At 40.8% G+C, this 18,938-nt stretch overlaps 1 protein-coding gene across 2 annotated transcripts in view; it reads right to left on the bottom strand.

The window, feature by feature from the left end:
- dclk2a (doublecortin-like kinase 2a) overlaps positions 1-18,938 on the bottom strand; it is a 337,808-nt gene that overhangs the window by 125,221 nt on the left and 193,649 nt on the right. For both annotated transcript variants that reach the window (XM_059963368.1, XM_059963367.1), the window contains exon 3: positions 7,544-7,646. In XM_059963368.1, coding sequence (XP_059819351.1) covers positions 7,544-7,646 — 103 coding nt within the window. The remainder of the gene's footprint in view (positions 1-7,543; positions 7,647-18,938) is intronic.

The following is an 18,938-nucleotide window of genomic DNA, read 5'->3' as shown; positions in this document are numbered from 1 at the left end:
TCACTATTGCAGCCAGACAACTGCAATGCACACTATGGTTACCATGGGCTACTATGGAAGTTGGGGGAAGAGGAGGGGAGAGGGGGAGAGAGAGAGAGGGGAGAGAGAGAGAGAGGGGGGAGAGGGAGAGAGAGAGGGGGGAGAGGGAGAGAGAGAGAGAGAGAGAGAGAGAGAGAGAGAGAGAGAATGAGAGGGGTAGGAGGGAGAGGGATAGAGGGGGTAGGGGGAGGGGGAGGGAGCGAAAGACCTAATGTACAGAAATGGGATGTTGTGTGATCATTACTGAGTTTCATGCTTTATTCCACAAGGGAAGTTCCATGTACAAGAGTCAGGAGATCCTCAAGGACCACCACCAGAAGAAGCTTGCTGCCAGAAATTCCACCCTCACTGGAACTGCAGACCAATGTGTTTTGCTCTCCCATATAGGCACATTTCTAGATACATATTCAGCCAGACACACATACACAAAGGCAAAACCTGTTAGTTATCCCCCTCCTCAAAATCCCCGACCCTGTTCTTGTCCTTAATCCAACTCTTGTTATTTTACCAACAATCCACCGCCACATTCCCCCTCCTCACCCCACCGACTCCATATGCCTATGCATTGTCAATGTCTTTGCAGCATATGAGGAGTGGATCTTTGTTTCCCCCTAAGTGGAATGGGAGAAGATTGAGCAGGAGGAGAATGGAAAGAGACACAGGAGATGAAGAAAATGGTTAGAGAGGAGGGAGAGGTGAAGAAAGATGATGGTGATGATGAAGAACAGCAGAAGACACTCTCATCCACAAAAAACATCTACAATCGGGAACTTGCAAAGGCTGGCACTTAGATGGACCATTAAAAATGATGTAAGAGAACTCCAAAAACTCTGCATAGACAGACTTTTGGCCTATCGGTTTGTCAAATCATCTTATAACAAGACCGCACTTTGTAGACCAAATGAAGCTACTTAAACTGGAACACCTCAAAATAGTTTAAGAGTTCTTATGCAGCTTGCCAGTAAATGTGTGTCTTAAACAAAAATCTGCAATGTACACCCAAGATGCAAAACTGAGAAACTAACCATCAATGTTTGCATTTAATTGTATTAATCATATATAATTGTGTTTGTTTATCTTTCTTAAGGCCAGGAAACAATTTTAAATGTGAACCCTTAATGATTCCTGTGCACTGAAATTTCAAATCACATTTATTTTAAGATCAAATACTGTTTAAGAATAGGAAAATTATCTTGCAAGCTTATTATCAGGAATACTTCACTTTTAAATGCAATGTTCAGTGGTGGTTTTTAATAAAAATATTGATAAATTATTATGATGAAGGTATTCTAAGATTTTGTCCCATAAAGGGGGTGCTGTTGTATTGTGGTAGGCTGATCCCAATCTTGCTGAGGCCAGGCAGGAAATTTCAGACACCTCCTCTTACTTATCCCTTGAAAAGGACTCCAGTATGGACAATGAGAAAATTGTCTCCAACACCATCACTAACCTCATCTCTGGACTCATGCCTGCCTAGCTCAACTCCATTCTCAACTCCAGTTCCTTCCCGCCTACATCAGCCACACTTCACATGCCTTCGATCTCCTCAACAAGTTCCAGTTGTCTGGACCTGACCACCTCACCATAGATGTTCAGTACACTTACATCTGCCATGAAGAAAGCCCTAAACGTCTCTGGTTCTTTCTAAAAAAAAGCCAATCAGTTTCCCCTCCACCACCACCCTCCTCCACCTGGTAGAACTAGTCCCCTCTTCAAAAATATCTCCTTCAGCAACTCCCAATTTCTCCAAAATAAAGGGCAGCCGTGGGCACCTGCATGGGCCCCAGCTATGCCTGCCTTTTTGTTGGCTATGTAGAACGGTCCATGTTCCAAGCCTTCCCTGGTAATGTTTCCCAACTCGTCCAGCACTATGATGACTGTACTGGTGCTGCTTCATGCAATCATAATATGCTCATCGACTTTGCCTCCCACTTCCACACTGCCCTTAAATTCACTTGGTTCTTTTCTGACACCTCTCTCCCCTTTCTCAATCTCTCTATCTCCATTTCCGGAGACAAACTGTCTACTGACATCTTTTATAAACCTACTGATTCCCATGGCTACCTTGACTATACCTCTTCCCGCCTTGTCTCCCGTAAAAATTCCCTTTTCTCAGTTCCTTTGGCTCTGCCACATCTGTTCCCAGGATGAGGCTGTTCTTTCCAGATGTCACAGATGGCCACCTTCTTCAAAGAATGGTGTTTCCCTTCCTCCACCATTGACCCTGCCTTCACCTGCAACTCCTATTTCCCGGACATCCGAACTTACCCCATCTTCCTGCTTCCTTAACAGAGGAGGAGTTAATCGTTTCCTCACCTACCACGCCCTGAGGCTCCACATTTAACACATTATTCTCTGCAAGTTGCACCACCCTCAATGAGATCCTCCCACCCAAAACATTATTTCCTCCGCCCCACCCCCACTCTCCGCTTTCTGCAGGGATCGCTCCCTCTGTGATTTCCTTGTCCGTTCATTCCTTCCCACTAATCTCCCTCCTGGCATGTATCCCTGCAAGTGTCAAAAATGCTACCTCTGCCTCCTCCCTCACCTCCATTCAGGGGCCCAAAACAGTCCTTCCAGGTGAGGCAACACTTCACCTGCAAATTGTTGGGGTCATCTGTTGTATCCAGTGCTCCAGATGCGGCCTCCTCTGAATTGGTGTGACCTGACATAAACTGTGGGACCGTGTTGTTGAGCACCTCTGCTCCATCCAGCAAAAGTGGAATTTCTGGGTAGCCAACGATTGTAATTCCTATCTCCATTCCCATTCCAAAACGTTGGTCCATGGCTCCTTCTTTTGCCATAATGAGGCTATTTTCAGGATGGAGGAGAAACACCTCATATTCCGCAGAAGGAGCCTCCAACCTGATTTCTCTTTCCAGTAATTTTTTTCCCTCACCCTTCTCCCTTCTTCTATTCCCCACTCTGGCCTCTTACCACTTCTCCTGAACTGCCTGTTAGCTCCTCCTGATGCCCCTCCTTCTTCCCTTTCTCCTACAGCCTTTTCCCCTCTCCTATCACAACTCATTCATCTCGTCTCTTACATTTCACACTCACCTGACTTAACCTATCAACTTCTAGTGCTCCTTCGCCCCTCGCCCCACCTTTTTAGTCTGATGTTTTCCCCCTTCCTTTCCAGTCCTGATGAAGAGTCTTGATCCAAAACATCGACTGTTTTTAAGCATTTCCATAGATGCTGTCTGACCTGCTGAGTTCCTCCAACATTTTGTGTACGTTGCCACTCTACAGCTTGTTGCAGCTATAGAGTACATTTCATTACTCCAAATTGCTTCTTGATTTACAAATGTTCAACTTATAATTTTTTATTACAATACCATTGATATTTTGAGAATGTGGCTTCAATTTGTATTTTTAAAAATATAATTAATAGTGTCCCTCTCCATCCATTATAATATAGCGTACCAAAACATTCAAAGCCACTGGCCATCCTTATTAATTTTCCTTTGACAAAACATTTTCTAAGAATTTATTAATTGAGGAACAATAGAATAGTCAATGAAATACTTCTGAAGTGCAGCCCCATTCTGGTCTCACTGTCCTACGCTGATACAAACTAGAGGATCAACACCTCACCTTCCACCTGGGCTCATTGCAGCCTTGCCAACCTAATATCAAATACTCTAATCTTAGTTTATGTGGTCTTTCTTCCTCTCCAGATTTCTGTCAGCCATCTTCTTTCATTTTTCTGTCTGTGTATAGTCTGGCCTGCTAGTTATGCCCAGCAAGCCAAAACCACATCAGCAAAATATTACACAGTCACAGTAACTTAACATGATCCCACATACTAAGTTTTCATTCTTTTGGAGAGATTCTCTTTGCTCTACACACATTTCACTGTTACCTAGATTATGATATATCTCTCTTTCTCAGATCTGATGGAGTGTCCCTCATTTGAAATGTTTTTCTTTCCACAGAGGCTGCTGGATCTACTTAGTTGTCCATCATTTTCCATTTTCTGTCATGTTGGCCCAGTCTTTCTTATTCTACTCACATAAATCTAGATTTCCAGGCAGGTTTCACCACCATACCACTAACAATTTGTTATAGACCACAAAGCTTAATATGTAGGTAACTATCACGTATTTTCCATTTTGATGTCCTGTCACAGACATTTCCTTCATTCTAATCCCTACAACCACCTTTTCTCCTACTGAAACTTGAAACATCTCTCCCTTTCTCAGTTTTGACAAAGGGTCACAGACCAGAAATGTTGACTGTTTCCTTTAGTGCAGATGTTAACTGATCTCTTGGGGTTTTTCCAGTATTTCAGATTTTGAACATCTGCAGTATTTTCTTAGAGTCGTAAAACGTTACAGCACAAAAACAAGTCTTTTGGCCCATCTAGTCTGTGACAAACTACCAATCTGCCTAGTCCGATCGATCTGGACCATAGCCCTCCATATCCCCCCCCCCCCCCGTTTGCATTTACCCTAGTATAACACTCATAATTTTGTACACCTCTATCAAATCTCCCCTCATTCTTCTATGCTCTGTTGAATAAAGTCCTAACTTCTTCAACCTTTCTCTATCTCAGGCCCTCAAGTCCTTGTAATTATTTTCTGCACTCTTTCAACCTTATTGATATCTTTCCAGTAGGCAGGTGACCAGGACTGCACACAATACACCAAATTAGGCCTTGCCAATTTATTATACAACTTCAACATAACATCCCAACTATTGTACTCAGTACATTGATTTTTGAAAGCCAATGTGCCAAATGCTTTCTTTATGACCCAATCTACCTGTGATGCTACTTTCAAGGAATTATGTATCTGTATTCCCAGATTCCTCTGATGCCACACTCCTCAGTGCCCTGCTGCTCACTATGGTTAGTCCTCCCAAAGTGCAACACTTGTCTGCATTAAATTCCGTTTGCCATTTTCCAGCTCAAATGCACTTTTGAAAAGCCCTTCCATTTGGAGTACATGAAAAACTTCAGACAATGTGTGCAAACTGTGTTCTCACCAACAGCCAGGTATACTGGCTGCTGGATGAAATTTTTTCAGAACTCCAGGAAGAACTTAAAATACTTAATATAGTGCCATAGAACTTCCTATATTAGCCTGACGTGACTTCACCTCAATGTCTGCTCCAAATATCTACTTTTCTGATAATCTAGCTTTCCCTTGCTGGTGCTAGCCTAGATTTTGTGCTTAAGTCTCCAGAGAAAGGGTTTAAACTATAAGTTTCTACCTAGAGGCTGGAATACTATCAATTTAGAAATAATTTGACGATTTGAATATAGGGAACATTAATGAGGTTCACAAGATTTAATAAAAACAGAGAGAATATTAAATATATTATTAGACCAACAAAGAGAACATCGATAATAATTTATTAAATCCTACTACTTTGCATCTGACATCACAATGAATTTGACTCAGGTCTCTATCCATCATGTGGCATTGTAAAAGTTGCCATTATAAAGCCAGTCAAGGTATTTCTGCGGAATGGTTCAGAAAATTTTAATTCTAGCCGCATAATTTGAAATTTTTCCCGTCAGAAGACAAGTACATTTATTTATGCCGCAAATAGAAAAAAAATCTTATTTTCTTCGAAATGAAATGCAGAACCCAAGGAATAGAAGGTCAGATGTTTCATTCTGTTTGTACGTGACATTCAATGCATCAAAACTCCAGACATTCATTTGCAAATGAAATAGGAACCAAGCAGATGACTAACATATGCATCTCTTTGCAGAAACTTTATAAAACAAAAGATACTACAGTGAACAGATTTTAAAAGTCTTAGCAGCCTTGAACAAATTACAAAAGTAAACACTAAAGCCCAAATGTTAAACATTGTACCTCACATAATTTTACAGCTTTCCTGACAAGTTCTTAACTGCTGTCATTTTGGATCAATCCATCCCAATGTAAAAAAAACAGCTGCTGCAGGTGTCCCATCAATATTAAAACAGCAGATCCCAATGAGGGTATTCAGATTCTAATGTAGATTTAACTGCCAATTTATCAGAAACTAGCGATGGAACCTCCAGTTAATTATGGTCGAGAGGTCCTGGTAATTTTAAACATTTTCTTTCTGGGGCTTGAAAGGAAACCTCGCCTTTCCTCTCCATTTAATCACCCTTCTCGTCCAGACTTAGCAGTTCTCATCCAAGCTAACCCACAGATCACGAACAAGAGAAAATCTGCAGATGTTGAAATCCGAGCAACAGACACAAAATGCTGGAGGAACTCAGCAGGACAGGCAGCATCTATGGAAAAAAGTACAGTCGAGGTTTCAGGGTGAAATCCTTCGGCAGGATCGAAACATTGACTGTATCTTTTTCCATAGATGTTGCATGTCCTGATGAGCTCCTCCCGCGTTTTGTGTGTGTAGCCCTCAGATCACCAGCAGTCGTCTTCTGCTGCCACAAATACTGTTCTCCTTGCTTTTCCTAGTGGATCTGAACAGCAGTCCACTCGGAAGATGACAGTGAGGCTTGGGAGCAAAATTATTGTTATCGTGATTGAACAGGCATTGTTAATGCACCACGAGGAAATCTGCAGATGCTGGAAATTCAAACACACACAAAATGCTGGTGGAACACAGCAGGCCAGGCAGCATCTATAGGAGCATTGTCCACATTTTGGGCCGAGACCCTTTGTCAGGACTAACTGAAAGGAGAGATACTAAGAGATTTGAAAGTAGTGGGGGGAGGGGGAAATGCGAAGGGTCTTGGCCCGAAACGTCGACAGTGCTTCTCCTATAGATGCTGCCTGGCCTGCTGTGTTCCACCAGCATTTTGTGTGTGTTATTAATGCACCAGCTGGTTAGGACTGTTCTTTTTAAGGAAAAGATACTTTAACTCTGACCAAGATTCTCATCTGCCTTTTTTTAAAGCTTCAAATGAAGAAATCGTCCTTCCATTTCATTTGGCAATCTTCTTCTGCATCTCCCTGAAAGGTCATCATCCTTTTGAGTCTTAGCAGAAAGACATTCAATTTCTGAGGCATCACAGGCAAGCTTAAACTCAGCACATACATTAAATTATAGATATCTACAGGCCACTGGATAAATGTTAAAGGAGGTGATTTCTGGTCAGTTTATCATTTCCTATCAAACAACAGAAAACAACATGCTGGCAATTGAGAAATATGTAGCTCAGCATGAAGTGGGGACTTGAAACCAAATTATTTCATAATAACAGATAGATGCTCTGTATTTCTAATCTGATAAACAATTGGAAATTGAACCAACCTGACACATGTAATGAGGTTTATTTGAATACACTGCAAATTAAATATTTGATGTTAAATAAAGGGAGCTTCCTCAGAAATCAAACAGTAATTTAAAAAATAATAATACATTTATCTCAGCATAATGTATAACAAAATGATCAATGTCATTACTGATAAAAAGATGATTGATGACTCATTCAAAGTAGATCAGTGGAAAATCTCCTTGAATTTTTAGCATTCCCCTGGAGGTAAACGATATTCAGTCTGAATCCTATACAGAAAGAGTCATGGTATCTTACCACTACTATCCAGCAAAAAGTCATCCTGGGCGTATCGGTACTTTTCTGGACCACATGCAACAAAGACATCATCGTCTCCAAAAAAATCCTGCAGGCAAATGATCTGAAAAAGGAAATTTTAGATAGTTGGAATAATGCACCTGCAAAATAAGAGTCTAGCTCTATACTCTATCATTGATAACAGCACTTGAAGGTACATAACACAGCAAATCATTATTTATTTATTTATTTACTTACTTGCTGAGCTATAGCGCAGAATAGACACTTCCACCCATTCAAGCCACGCCACCCAGCAATCTCTGATTTAATCCCAGCCTAATCACGGGATAATTTACAATGAACAATTAACCTCCAAACTGGGGCGCCTTCAAATGGTGGGAGGAAACCGGAGCACATGAAGGAAGTGGGGAGAACATACAAACTCCTTACAGGCGGCAGCGGGAATTGAACTTGGGTCAGCGATACTGTAAAACACTGTGCTAACCGCTACTGTGCTGCCCCAGCTATCCAACAAATTATTTGACTGCTTCATTGTGACTTTACGTAAATCTTCAGTAGGATGAAAAATGCAATTTGAAGGATTAAAGGCAAAACTCATCTCAATGCAAGGTGACAATAATCTCCCACTTCAAGCTTATTTGCTATTGTTAGAATCAAGAAGTGATGCTCTTTTGTATTAATGGAATTTTTTATGGTAAAGGTGATACAGGTGAAGATCAGGAAGATTAACCAATGATGTGATTTCAACAGTTGAGTTTGCAAAACAAACAGATGAAGGTGAAGTGATGGAGTAAGGTGGACAAGGATTGTCCTCATGTTAGAGGGCCCTGATACCAATAGGTCTCTAGACAGAATGTATGGAACAAAATGGCACTAACTAGACTTCATAGTGATTCATTTGAAGGCATATTTATTCTATAACTGTGAAATAGCAATAAAAATATACAACACTTCACAGTTAACATCTTTCTATCTAAATCATTGAATGCATGTAGTCAAATGAGCGCAATTACAAATTTTAAATAAATAGTGGTGACCATACTGTAATAATATTAAACTCTGGCTCTAAACCATCTTTGTTGGTTTCCAGTTTTGGAGTAAGTAATCAAGTAACGTATTATGTGATTTCCACTACGCTGGAAAATCCACGTGCTGATTTGGTAATTTCCATTCATATGGCAAGTACTGCATGACCCTCAGCTTAGCTGCCTGTCCTTTTAACTCCCCACTTTGTTCCCATTCTGACTTTCCTTTCTCTTGCTTCTTATACTGTTCCAACTAAACTGAATGGAAGCTTGAGAAACAGCATTTCATCTTCTGACTAGACGCAATGCAGTCATCTGAACTCAACAATAAATTCCACATTTTGTTAACAAATTCCAACTCATGTTTTAACTTTTAACTCATGTTTCCATCGAGTTTTTTCTCTTCCCACCTGGTAACTTCAAATTTTACTGCCTCCTTGTAATTAAACCACCTCAGAAAGTAATTTTGTTATTTGCCAGATTTTAATATCCTCTTTCAGCTGGCAATATTATTTTATATTCTCTTTTTCTCTTCCCTCTTTCTCTGAAATTTGTTTTATTTCTCATTTAAGATGAAAGGTCAAGAACTGGAAATGCTATTTCTTTCTCCATAGGTGCTTCCTCTCCAGCTTTTTACAGATTTGTGGCATTTACAGCATTTTGCTTTTGGGTAATAATGCTTACTTGTAATTATTAAACAGAAGTATCACTGGAAAGTTGCCAGTGGGAGAATGTGATATAAAACTGGGCGATTGTGACATTATCAACAATAAATGCTACTACAAAAAGATTATTGTTTAGAAAGGGGAACAAGTTAAACTCTATTCTTTAGAACAAATACTTGGATATGGTCAAAAAATAAGACATACAAACGTTTGTAGATTATCAACCAAATTAATTGCTTTTAGATGAACCCTACAATCTTCTGGAAATGATGCATATATAACATGGCACACGATTCAAGAAGAAATCCACTAAATTGAACACTAATGAATATTATTGTCAGAAAGAGGGTACAGCACTCCTTATTGAAGATGGCATTGTTCTCTACACAATTGCTGTAACACACACACAGATGGAAACCGGAATTTTCTTTTCTGCTCACAGTTATTCAAACACTGACACATAAACCATCAGACTGAGTGTTAATTGTAATTTATTCACACTACACAGTTGAATGGAAACATAAAATCTATTACCATTCTCATATCAAACATGAACCGTATTGGGCAATGGAAGTCCACGAGCATGTCATTGACTTACAATCCCCATTTGAAGTTGCTGCCTCAAAATGAGGAGTGTCTTTGTCAAGAAAATAAAACCTCTTAGTCAGAAGAGAGCATGTTTGAGCACTATCAAGAGCTGATATTGAATCTGCCATGGATGACAATTGTGGATACTTCACCAAATCACTGTTGAAACAAGTGGACCTACATTTTGTATGTCTCACTATTAGGAAAGGGTGCAGGCGGCTCCACTTCCATTGCCTTTATCTGATTGCATGTCAGTGAAATGCCGTGCCAAACTCTGCATCCAACATATTCTTAGTAAGTCAGCCATACCTACTCCATCACTTGCTGCAGTGATTTCAAGTAAGCAATGCTGCTTTAAGAGTTACCACATGGTAATAAAACAAATACCACTTTGTAGATGACTCCATTCTGAGTGAATACATTTGAGAATGATTCCTCCATAAGCCCGGAAGAAATTAAGAGTGGGTCCGTTGCACTGGCTATCTCAGTATGCATTTCTTGATTGACATAAAGCCTAGTCCAGGGAGTAGGAAGGGTTCATATATAGTACAGGTGACCAGTGTAGGTTGCAGGTAGAATTAAGAACACAGTAGAGAAGTCCTCCTGATCTGCTACATTTATAATAAATACTTTCTACATTTTAAATTAAACTGCCTATGATGGAACTAACACAATGCTGAAGATTTTTCTCGACCACTGAGTTAGTAAATTTGCTGATGACACAAAGATTGGAGGTGTTATGAATAGTGTGGAAGGCTGTCAGAGGTTACAGTGGGACATTGATAGGATGCAAAAGTGGGCTGAGAAGTGGCAGATGGAGTTCAACCCAGATAATTGTGAGATGGTTCATGTTGGTAGGTCAAATATGATGGCAGAATATAGCATTAATGGTAAGACTCTTGGCAGCGTGGAGGATCAGAGGGATCTTGAGGTCCAAGTCCATAGGACACTCTAGGCTGCTGCGCAGATTGACTCTGTGGTTAAGAAAGCATATGGTGCATTGGCCTTCATCAGTCGTGGCATTGAGTTTAGGAGCCGAGAAGTAATGTTGCAGCTATAGAGGACCCTGGTCAGACCCCACTTGGAATACTGTGCTCAGTTCTGGTCGCCTCACTACAGGAAGGATGTGGAAACCATAGAGAGGGTGCAGAGGAGATTCACAAGGATGTTGTCTGGATTGGGGAGCATGCCTTATGAGAACAGGTTGAGCAAACGGCCTTTTCTCCTTGGAGCGATGGAGGATGAGACAGAGGTATATAAGATGATGAGAGGCATTGATCGTGTGGATAGTCAGAGGCTTTTTCCCAGGGCTGAAATGGCTAGTACGAGAGGGCACAGTTTTAAGGTGCTTGGAAGTAGGTGCAGAGGAGATGTCAGGGGTATGCTTTTTATGCAGAGTGGTGAGTGAGTGGAATGGGCTGCCAGTGATGGTGGTGGAGGTGGATACGATAGGGTGTTTTAAGAGACTCCTGGATATGTACAAGGAGCTTAGAAAAATAGAGGGCTATGGGTAACGCTAGGTAATTTCTCAGGTAAGGACATGTTCGGTACAGCTTTGTGGGCCAAAAGGCCCGTATTATGTTGTAGATTTTCTATGTTTCTCTGCCAATAAATGCCCTTGGGTTTGGCCTGGACACTGGTGTAGACAATGAAGGTATTAATATAACCTGCGGTCATCTCAGTTGATGGTGCCGTTGTTAACAGGGCTTCGGGTTATTATATCATGCCTCCTCTCATTAATGCTCACACCAAGGCTACTCAGACCTTGAGCTCCAACATCTTCTCTGCCTTAGGCTGCCTGGAAAAAGGTGAACAGATCGGAACTCTTGAGTCCTACATGGATCCTCTAGAAAATGCTTTTCTGTAGGTCAGTAGAGATACACCTACAGTTAAATCAGGAGGAGTCAACTAATGGGAACAGAACCCTCTCAGGTTGACACCATGTCAAGAATCACACTGAATTCATAAACAATCCCCACTCTGGTGTCAGTTGAACATTTCCCAAGGAGCTCCCAATAATGAATTTTGGCCTTTTCTTCGGATATGTGGCCCACGGCTTTATGTCTAATTCTTTTCAAAAGTATGGTTATATTTGTAATTTGCCTTTTGAGGACCTTTACAGATTCCAGAGAGGTTACAACTGATGAATTCACTTTCTTTGCAGCTACTTCCTTTATGACCCAGTCTATGAATCATCAGGGCCAGGAAGCCTGTCAGTCTTCAGCCCCCATAGATGGCAAAGTATTTATTTTCCAGCGACATTATTATAGGTTCTGTGCCTTTGGTCCTGTCCCTTTGGCATGCTTCCTTTATTTACTGGTATAGCAGCATCCATAGGTACCAAAAACAGTGACATATGAGCATACTACAAAACATTGTCTTTGAGAGAAGCAACAACAATCATTTAGAAAAAAACTGAAAAGTCACAGGCATACAAAGACCATCAGATCCATTCAGTCCATCCTATACAACCGTACAGGTCCTGTCCAGGTTATGAATACCTGACTTACGGACAGCCCATACGTTAGAACGAACACTTTGGAGACCAGCGGGATACACGGTGATATATTTGCTGGTCGCTGTGGGCATTATCTAATGGGTCAGAGCTGGGCATTTCTGTGAGCCTTCTCCCCCAGAGTTGTAAGAATTGGGGACTGGGTCCAGCTGAGCCGAGCTAGTAACACTGAGAAGACTCACTCGCTTACTCACTGAGTTGGCGAAGCTGCCTACTGATCACTCCTCTCATCCTGTTTGCACCATCACAACTGTTTCTGCATTCCTCTTCCATACATTGGTTTTGTTCATTTCCAATTTATCAACAGTTCAGATCATAAACAGTTCTCAGGAATAGAACACTGTCCTGACTTGGGGATTGCAGATCAACCTTTTGGCAATACCAGATCATAAGGATAATGAGAAGAGCACAACATCCAAGGAAAAATAAATGCCGATACCACACTATTACTGTTATACTTCCCATTAGTACCGCAGTAATGATTGACAATTTGTTTCCATATTCCCATAACAAAGTTCAAAAGTCCAGGTAAATTTATTATCAAAATGCATATATGTCACCATACACAACCCCGACATTCATTTTAAGAATGAACATAGTTAGAGACAATATTCATGATGCCTGTCCTTTCAAATTGGTATTGTCACCCTGGATCTTCCCAATAATTCATCAACACAGACATGTTCTGAAATCCCTAGCTCTTTGCAGAACAGGCATGTGCAGCATATAATTAGTGATAATAATTAATTCAAAGGAGCAAATAATTTTAATTGATGGCATCAGCAAGTCAGCTAGAAAATGCATTATTTTCCTGGTCTGTATATTGAAGTGTCTGTACAGTATTTGAAAGGCTGAATTAAAATGTAATAACATTTTACTAGAATGTTACCTGGGATTCAGCACCTAAGTTACAGGGAAAGGTTGAACAAGTTAGGTCTTTATTCTTTGGAGCGTAGAAGGTTGAGGGGGGACTTGATAGAGGTATTTAAAATTATGAGGGGGATAGATAGAGTTGACGTGGATAGGCTTTTTCCATTGAGAGTAGGGGAGATTTAAACAAGATGACATGAGTTGAGAGTCAGGGGGCAAAAGTTTAAGGGTAACACGAGGGGTAATTTCTTTACTCAGAGAGTGGTAGCTGTGTGGAATGAGCTTCCAGTAGAAGTGGTAGAGGCAGGTTTGGTATTGTTATTTAAAGTAAAATTGGATAGGTATATGGACAGGAAAAGAATGGAGGGTTATGGGCTGAGTGCGGACCAGTGGGACTAGGTGTGAGTAAGCATTCAGTATGGACTAGAAGGGCCGAGATGGACCATTTCCATGCTGTAGTTGTTATATGGTTTATATGGTTTAAGAAGGTGTAGATATTGAAAATGTAAATAGGTGTATATATGTGTGAAAAGTATCCTTGTGCATTTCTCAAATTTTGTGCAAAATAAACAAAAGTGTTCAAAAGAATCACCAAAATGTAATGACAATGAAGTCTGTTTGGCCCATCGTGTCCTTGCCATTTAAGAGTTACCGAGCCTAATTCTATTTTCCAGAACCTGGTCCACAGCCTTGCATATTGTGGAGCTTGAAGTAAATCATCCAAATATTGTTTGTACATGATGAGGTCTGATGCTTGAGTGCACTGAAGGCAACATTATCGAGAGAAGCATGGCTACCATTGCAGAATTCCTGTGCAGCATGTATATGGTTTCCTGTTAGAGCTATAAGCAGTAAAAGCTAAATTTATCACTGAGTCGCCAGCATTTGACTTGTATTGATGGGTCAGATTCTGGTGGCACAGGAGAACACTGCAGAATGAAGGGGGAATGAAGGGGGAATGAAGGGAATGATCGTGCACCAGATGGATAATGAGAAAATGAAATCTCTTTCACTTCATTAAAATGGCCAAGATAACGAGTTGAAGAGAAAGCAATGAGCCTGAGTGAATGGCACTGTGCTCCACAGGAAAACCTGCAATCTGTGCAAGATTTAATTTGCATTTCACTGCTTGTCTCTGGTGGGAGGGAATGACTCTGAACCGTTTCTCTTTGTGTGGAGCACCTCAATGGCATCTCTTATTACATCAGCGTACTGCAGACTGGATGGTTGAAGTCAAATATCTAGAGGCAGCCTGGAAGGAACCAGACCTGTAAAATCCTCTGCTGTGTTCTGCAGGAGTGGCTTCATTTGTAGGGGGAATTTAGACACAATCTCCTGTGTAAAACAATTAAGTTGCTGGTCTTTGCTGAAAATGGTGTTAAAGAATGGCTCCCTAAGGACTCTTGGCAAACTCGGTCTCCTGTTAAGAGCTTTTCTCTCCCTCCTCCTCCCTTCCTTTTCTAGCAGCTGGTCCTGCTGTGTTTGACCTTCCTTCATTCTTTCATTTCCCAGAGGAAGCCCTACCAATCACTTAGAAGAAATATCCTCTGGCATAGTCTTCCATAACAAAAAAATTCAGCACCACACAGACCATAAAATTAACTCACAGAAACAAACAATCCAGCAAACTAACTACAAGGTGTCACAATCTGTTTTAATGACAAGGATGGCAGCTCCTATATTTTTATTAATACTGATTTAGCTGTTATAGGTTATGCTGGGGTGTTGGCTGAAGCATGAAGCTGTAATATGGAAGCATTGCACACTGATTTGCATGATGATCTGCCGGCTTTGCAAGCTGATCTTGCCACTTTCTATCAAACATGTGTCTGTGTATTTTCTTTTGGACCTCATTTTTGAGAGTTAGTCACCAATTAGCTCAAATAAAATGTATGCTTCAGAAGACAGTTTAACCTTGACCATCTCTGGGACACTAGTCCAGCACTACATTCAGTAAACCATTACCTATCTTGAGGCTAGTCACCCAAAAATATGTACTTCTATTTTTGAAGAAAATAATGGCAGGTGAAATACTTGTCAGACAAAAAAACATGCACTTCATTTTTTTTAGTGTAACACTCCAAGTCCACATTATATACTTAGGCAGAGACCTATTCATAAATTGTTGAGTTTCTTAACTGTTGACATAGAATTGTGCTATGTTGAGCTGGATCAATACTACTTGCCACTGGATATACCAGTTAAATTTCTGCTGATTATTTGAGAAGCAGAGATATTCAGATGCAGAACTTCATCAGAACACAACTGAGACATTGCCGCTATCACCAGAGGCTGCTACTGGCAGAAATTGGGCAAGATTTCATAGAAGAATATTAATGAGAGTTCACCCAAAATATTGTGATTGCTTTATTCCAAGAATTAGAAATGGAGAATATAACTGGATACACCGAACAGTAATTTGCACAAAATTTCTTTCAATTTCCCACTGTGATTTGGGGAGGTCACAACCACCGGCATTAATCTGTAAGATCCAGGCCAACAAAACTGAACAAAAGGGCACTGGCTAGGAATATGATCATTATAGCTATGTATAGGTTACCTGAGTTGCAGTAAACATTGACACAAAATAGTGAACCACAGAAAGCAAGAGGGGAAGAAAAGGGATATAATAACTAAAGTATGTTGCCATAAATATCATTTCAAATTAGTTACAGTTGTACACTTCTTTAAAGATAGAGTTTCCACATGTAAAGCTGGTATTCATTCCTGGGCTGTCATTTACAGCAGGGACTGATTCATATTTTTTACTCCTTTGTTCCATGGCTTCATAGATTCCTCCAGTTCCCTGCTATGTTTATTGAAAACGATCCAGTTATCTGTTTCTTTGAAGCAGATATATTAATTTTGAGATATAGTCTTTAATATCCGTAACGGCCATGCATCTGTTCTCTATGCGCACTGTATTCTGTGTGTATGATATTTATTTTGATAACTAGTCACATAGGTGGCAGCGTGGTAAAAGCAAAGGGAATAAGTTACATATTCGTGCTTTGTTCTAGGCAGTTTGCTTCAGTTCTGGGGGCCACCGGGCGTCACAACTTTTGTTTAGGCTTAATTTCACTTAGTTATGCTTAACTCCATCGCTTTAAGATTGTTTGTTTCATTAGTTACTAAAGGATCGAATACAGTTCTTTGACTTTTTGGAACATTACTATTGAATTGATCATACAAGGATAACAACCCCCATATTAGGTTGCCAGCAGCAGCATTGGCTTGTTAGAATAGCCGCTACAATATTGATTGCAATAAACAATTCTATCATTTGTTTTCCAAAACAAAAAAAATGGGTTGAAATGCGATGAAAAATTAGGTATCAAAGTAGCAAACATAATTATTAATGTGCCAACTGGCCAGCAACTTGTGGCAAATAAAGACAATAAATTCACACATTTTGGTCTGGAAATTGCCAAAAGTTGCTTGCACTTGCAGTCCCTGATGCCTAGTTGCTAGGCAAGGTCTCATCTAGATGAGGTTTCCAGCACACACTTCGCAAAGGAGCTGATGCAACCAGACTAACAGACACTGAGCAGCACAAGGTCTCACTGGTTCCTAATTCTGCCGAAATGCTTTGACAGGTAGTTCCACATGTCTCAAACTTTCAAAGCAACAACACACCCATAACAAACCTAAACATTCAAGAACTATTTAGACCATAAAGGTACAGGATAAGAATTGGGTCATTTGGTCTATATAGTCTGCTCCACCATTCAATCTTGGCAGATCTTTTTCAACACACAAAATGCTGGAGGAACTCAGCAGATCAGGCAGCATCTATGGAAATGAATAACAATCAGCATTTCGAGCCAAGACCCTTCTTCAGAACAGGAAAGGAAGGGGGAAGAGACCAGAATAAAATGGTTGGAGGAGGGGAAGGAGGTTAGCTAGAAGATAATAGGTGAAGCTAGGGAGGGAAGGAAAGGTAAAGGGCTGGAAAGAAAGGAGTATGATAGGAGAGGAGAGTGGACCATAGGAGAAAGGGAAGGAGGGAACTCACGAGGAGATGATAGGCAGGTGAGAAGAAGCAAGGGGCCAGAGTGGGAAATAGAGTAAGAGAGGAGGGGGAGGGAATTTTTCTTTTACAGGAAGGGGAAATCAATATTCATACCATGAGGTTGGAGGCTACCCAGACTCACTGTGGCACAAGAGGAGGCCATGGCCTGACACTTTGGAACAGGAATGGGAATGGGAATGGGAATTAAAATGGTTGACCACTGGGAAGTTTTGCTTCTTATAGGTGGAGCAGAGGGGCTCAATGAAGCAGTCCCCCAACTTACAATGGGTCTCAACGATGTAGAGGAGGCTGCATTGGGAGCACTGGACACAATAGATGACCCCAGCAGACTCACAGGTGAAGTGTTGTCTCACGTGGAAGGACAGTCTGGGGTCCTGAATGGAGGTGAGGGAGGAGGTGAATGGGCAGGAGTAGCACTTTGGCTATGAGACATATGCCAGGAGGGACAAATGGACAAGGGAATTACAAAGGGAGCAATCCCTGCAGACAGCAGGGCGAAGGGGAGAGGTAGAGATATGTTTAGTGGTAGGATCACTATGGAGATGGTGGAAGTTGCAAACGATGATACGTTGGATGCTGAGGCTCAGGGGGTGGTAGGTGAGGACAAGGGGAACTCTGTCACTGTTAAGGTGGTGGGAAGATGGGCTGAGTGGGTACATTCTGGAAATGGAGGAGATGAGGGCAAGGACAGCATCAATAGTGGAGGAAAGTAAAACCACCTATCTTTACTCCCTCACCCCCCTTCCATCCTTCTGAACTCCATTACTTACAGCCCGGAGAAACCAAATTCTCGTGATATTACACCTTTCAAACCTGGGATCAATCTTGTGAACCTCCTCTGGATCCTCTCCAGGGCCAGGACTTCTTTCCTTACATATGGGTACCAAAATTGCTCAGAATATTTAATGTACTCTTAAACACAATATTTAAGTTTAAAAGGCAATCAATTTAAACCACAAAAATAAAATAATTCATTTAATGAAATCCATTAATTTGAAATTATAAACTACATGTACCAGTAATGCATTTATCCCTCTTCTATATTCTGCACTATTGAAATGAATGATGCCACAACTCTGCAGAAGGTTTAAATTGGTGCAGGTGCTGTGGTCAGATTTTCCGGTGTAAATACTGGGGAACTAAATAGCTTGTGGTCCATCACTGAATCCTTGAGTAGCCCAATGGTGGAATGCAGTCGTGTGGATGTAATAACTCTTTACAGAGCTATGGAGGAAAAATCCAGCAGCAGAGTGTGGAACAACTAGTGGTGTTTCTGGCCAGTAATTGATCTGTTTCACAGTCCTTGTGATCTTTCTTTGTCAATTCCATAATTTCAATGCGTTATTTGTTCCATTGTTCATCGAGATCCCAGTTGCTCTGCTGCACAGTAACATTATTACTTCGCACTTCCAGTAATATTTTCTCGGAGAAAAATCAACAAACCAACCTTCTGCACTGACAAATTCCGACACCTTAGTGTTTTATTTTAGCAATTTCATGACCTTTCTATGTGTCTCTGCATTCTTTAAGGTGAGGATAGTTTACCATTGTTGAACATTTTTTTCCTCATTCGCTCTAATTTGCATTCACAGCACTGGTCTGTCAGGAGCCTGCAGCAACTAATTTCGTTTCCATATCATTAACAAAGAGCTACAATCTATTCTTTGTGTGAGTGTGACAGAACCCTACTCTGATTGGC

This window comes from Hypanus sabinus, chromosome 3 (genome assembly GCF_030144855.1).
Source record: "Hypanus sabinus isolate sHypSab1 chromosome 3, sHypSab1.hap1, whole genome shotgun sequence".
NCBI lineage: Eukaryota > Metazoa > Chordata > Chondrichthyes > Myliobatiformes > Dasyatidae > Hypanus > Hypanus sabinus.
The sequence above is the reverse complement of the archived record's forward strand: the minus strand, read 5'-3'. Positions and strand labels throughout refer to the sequence as shown.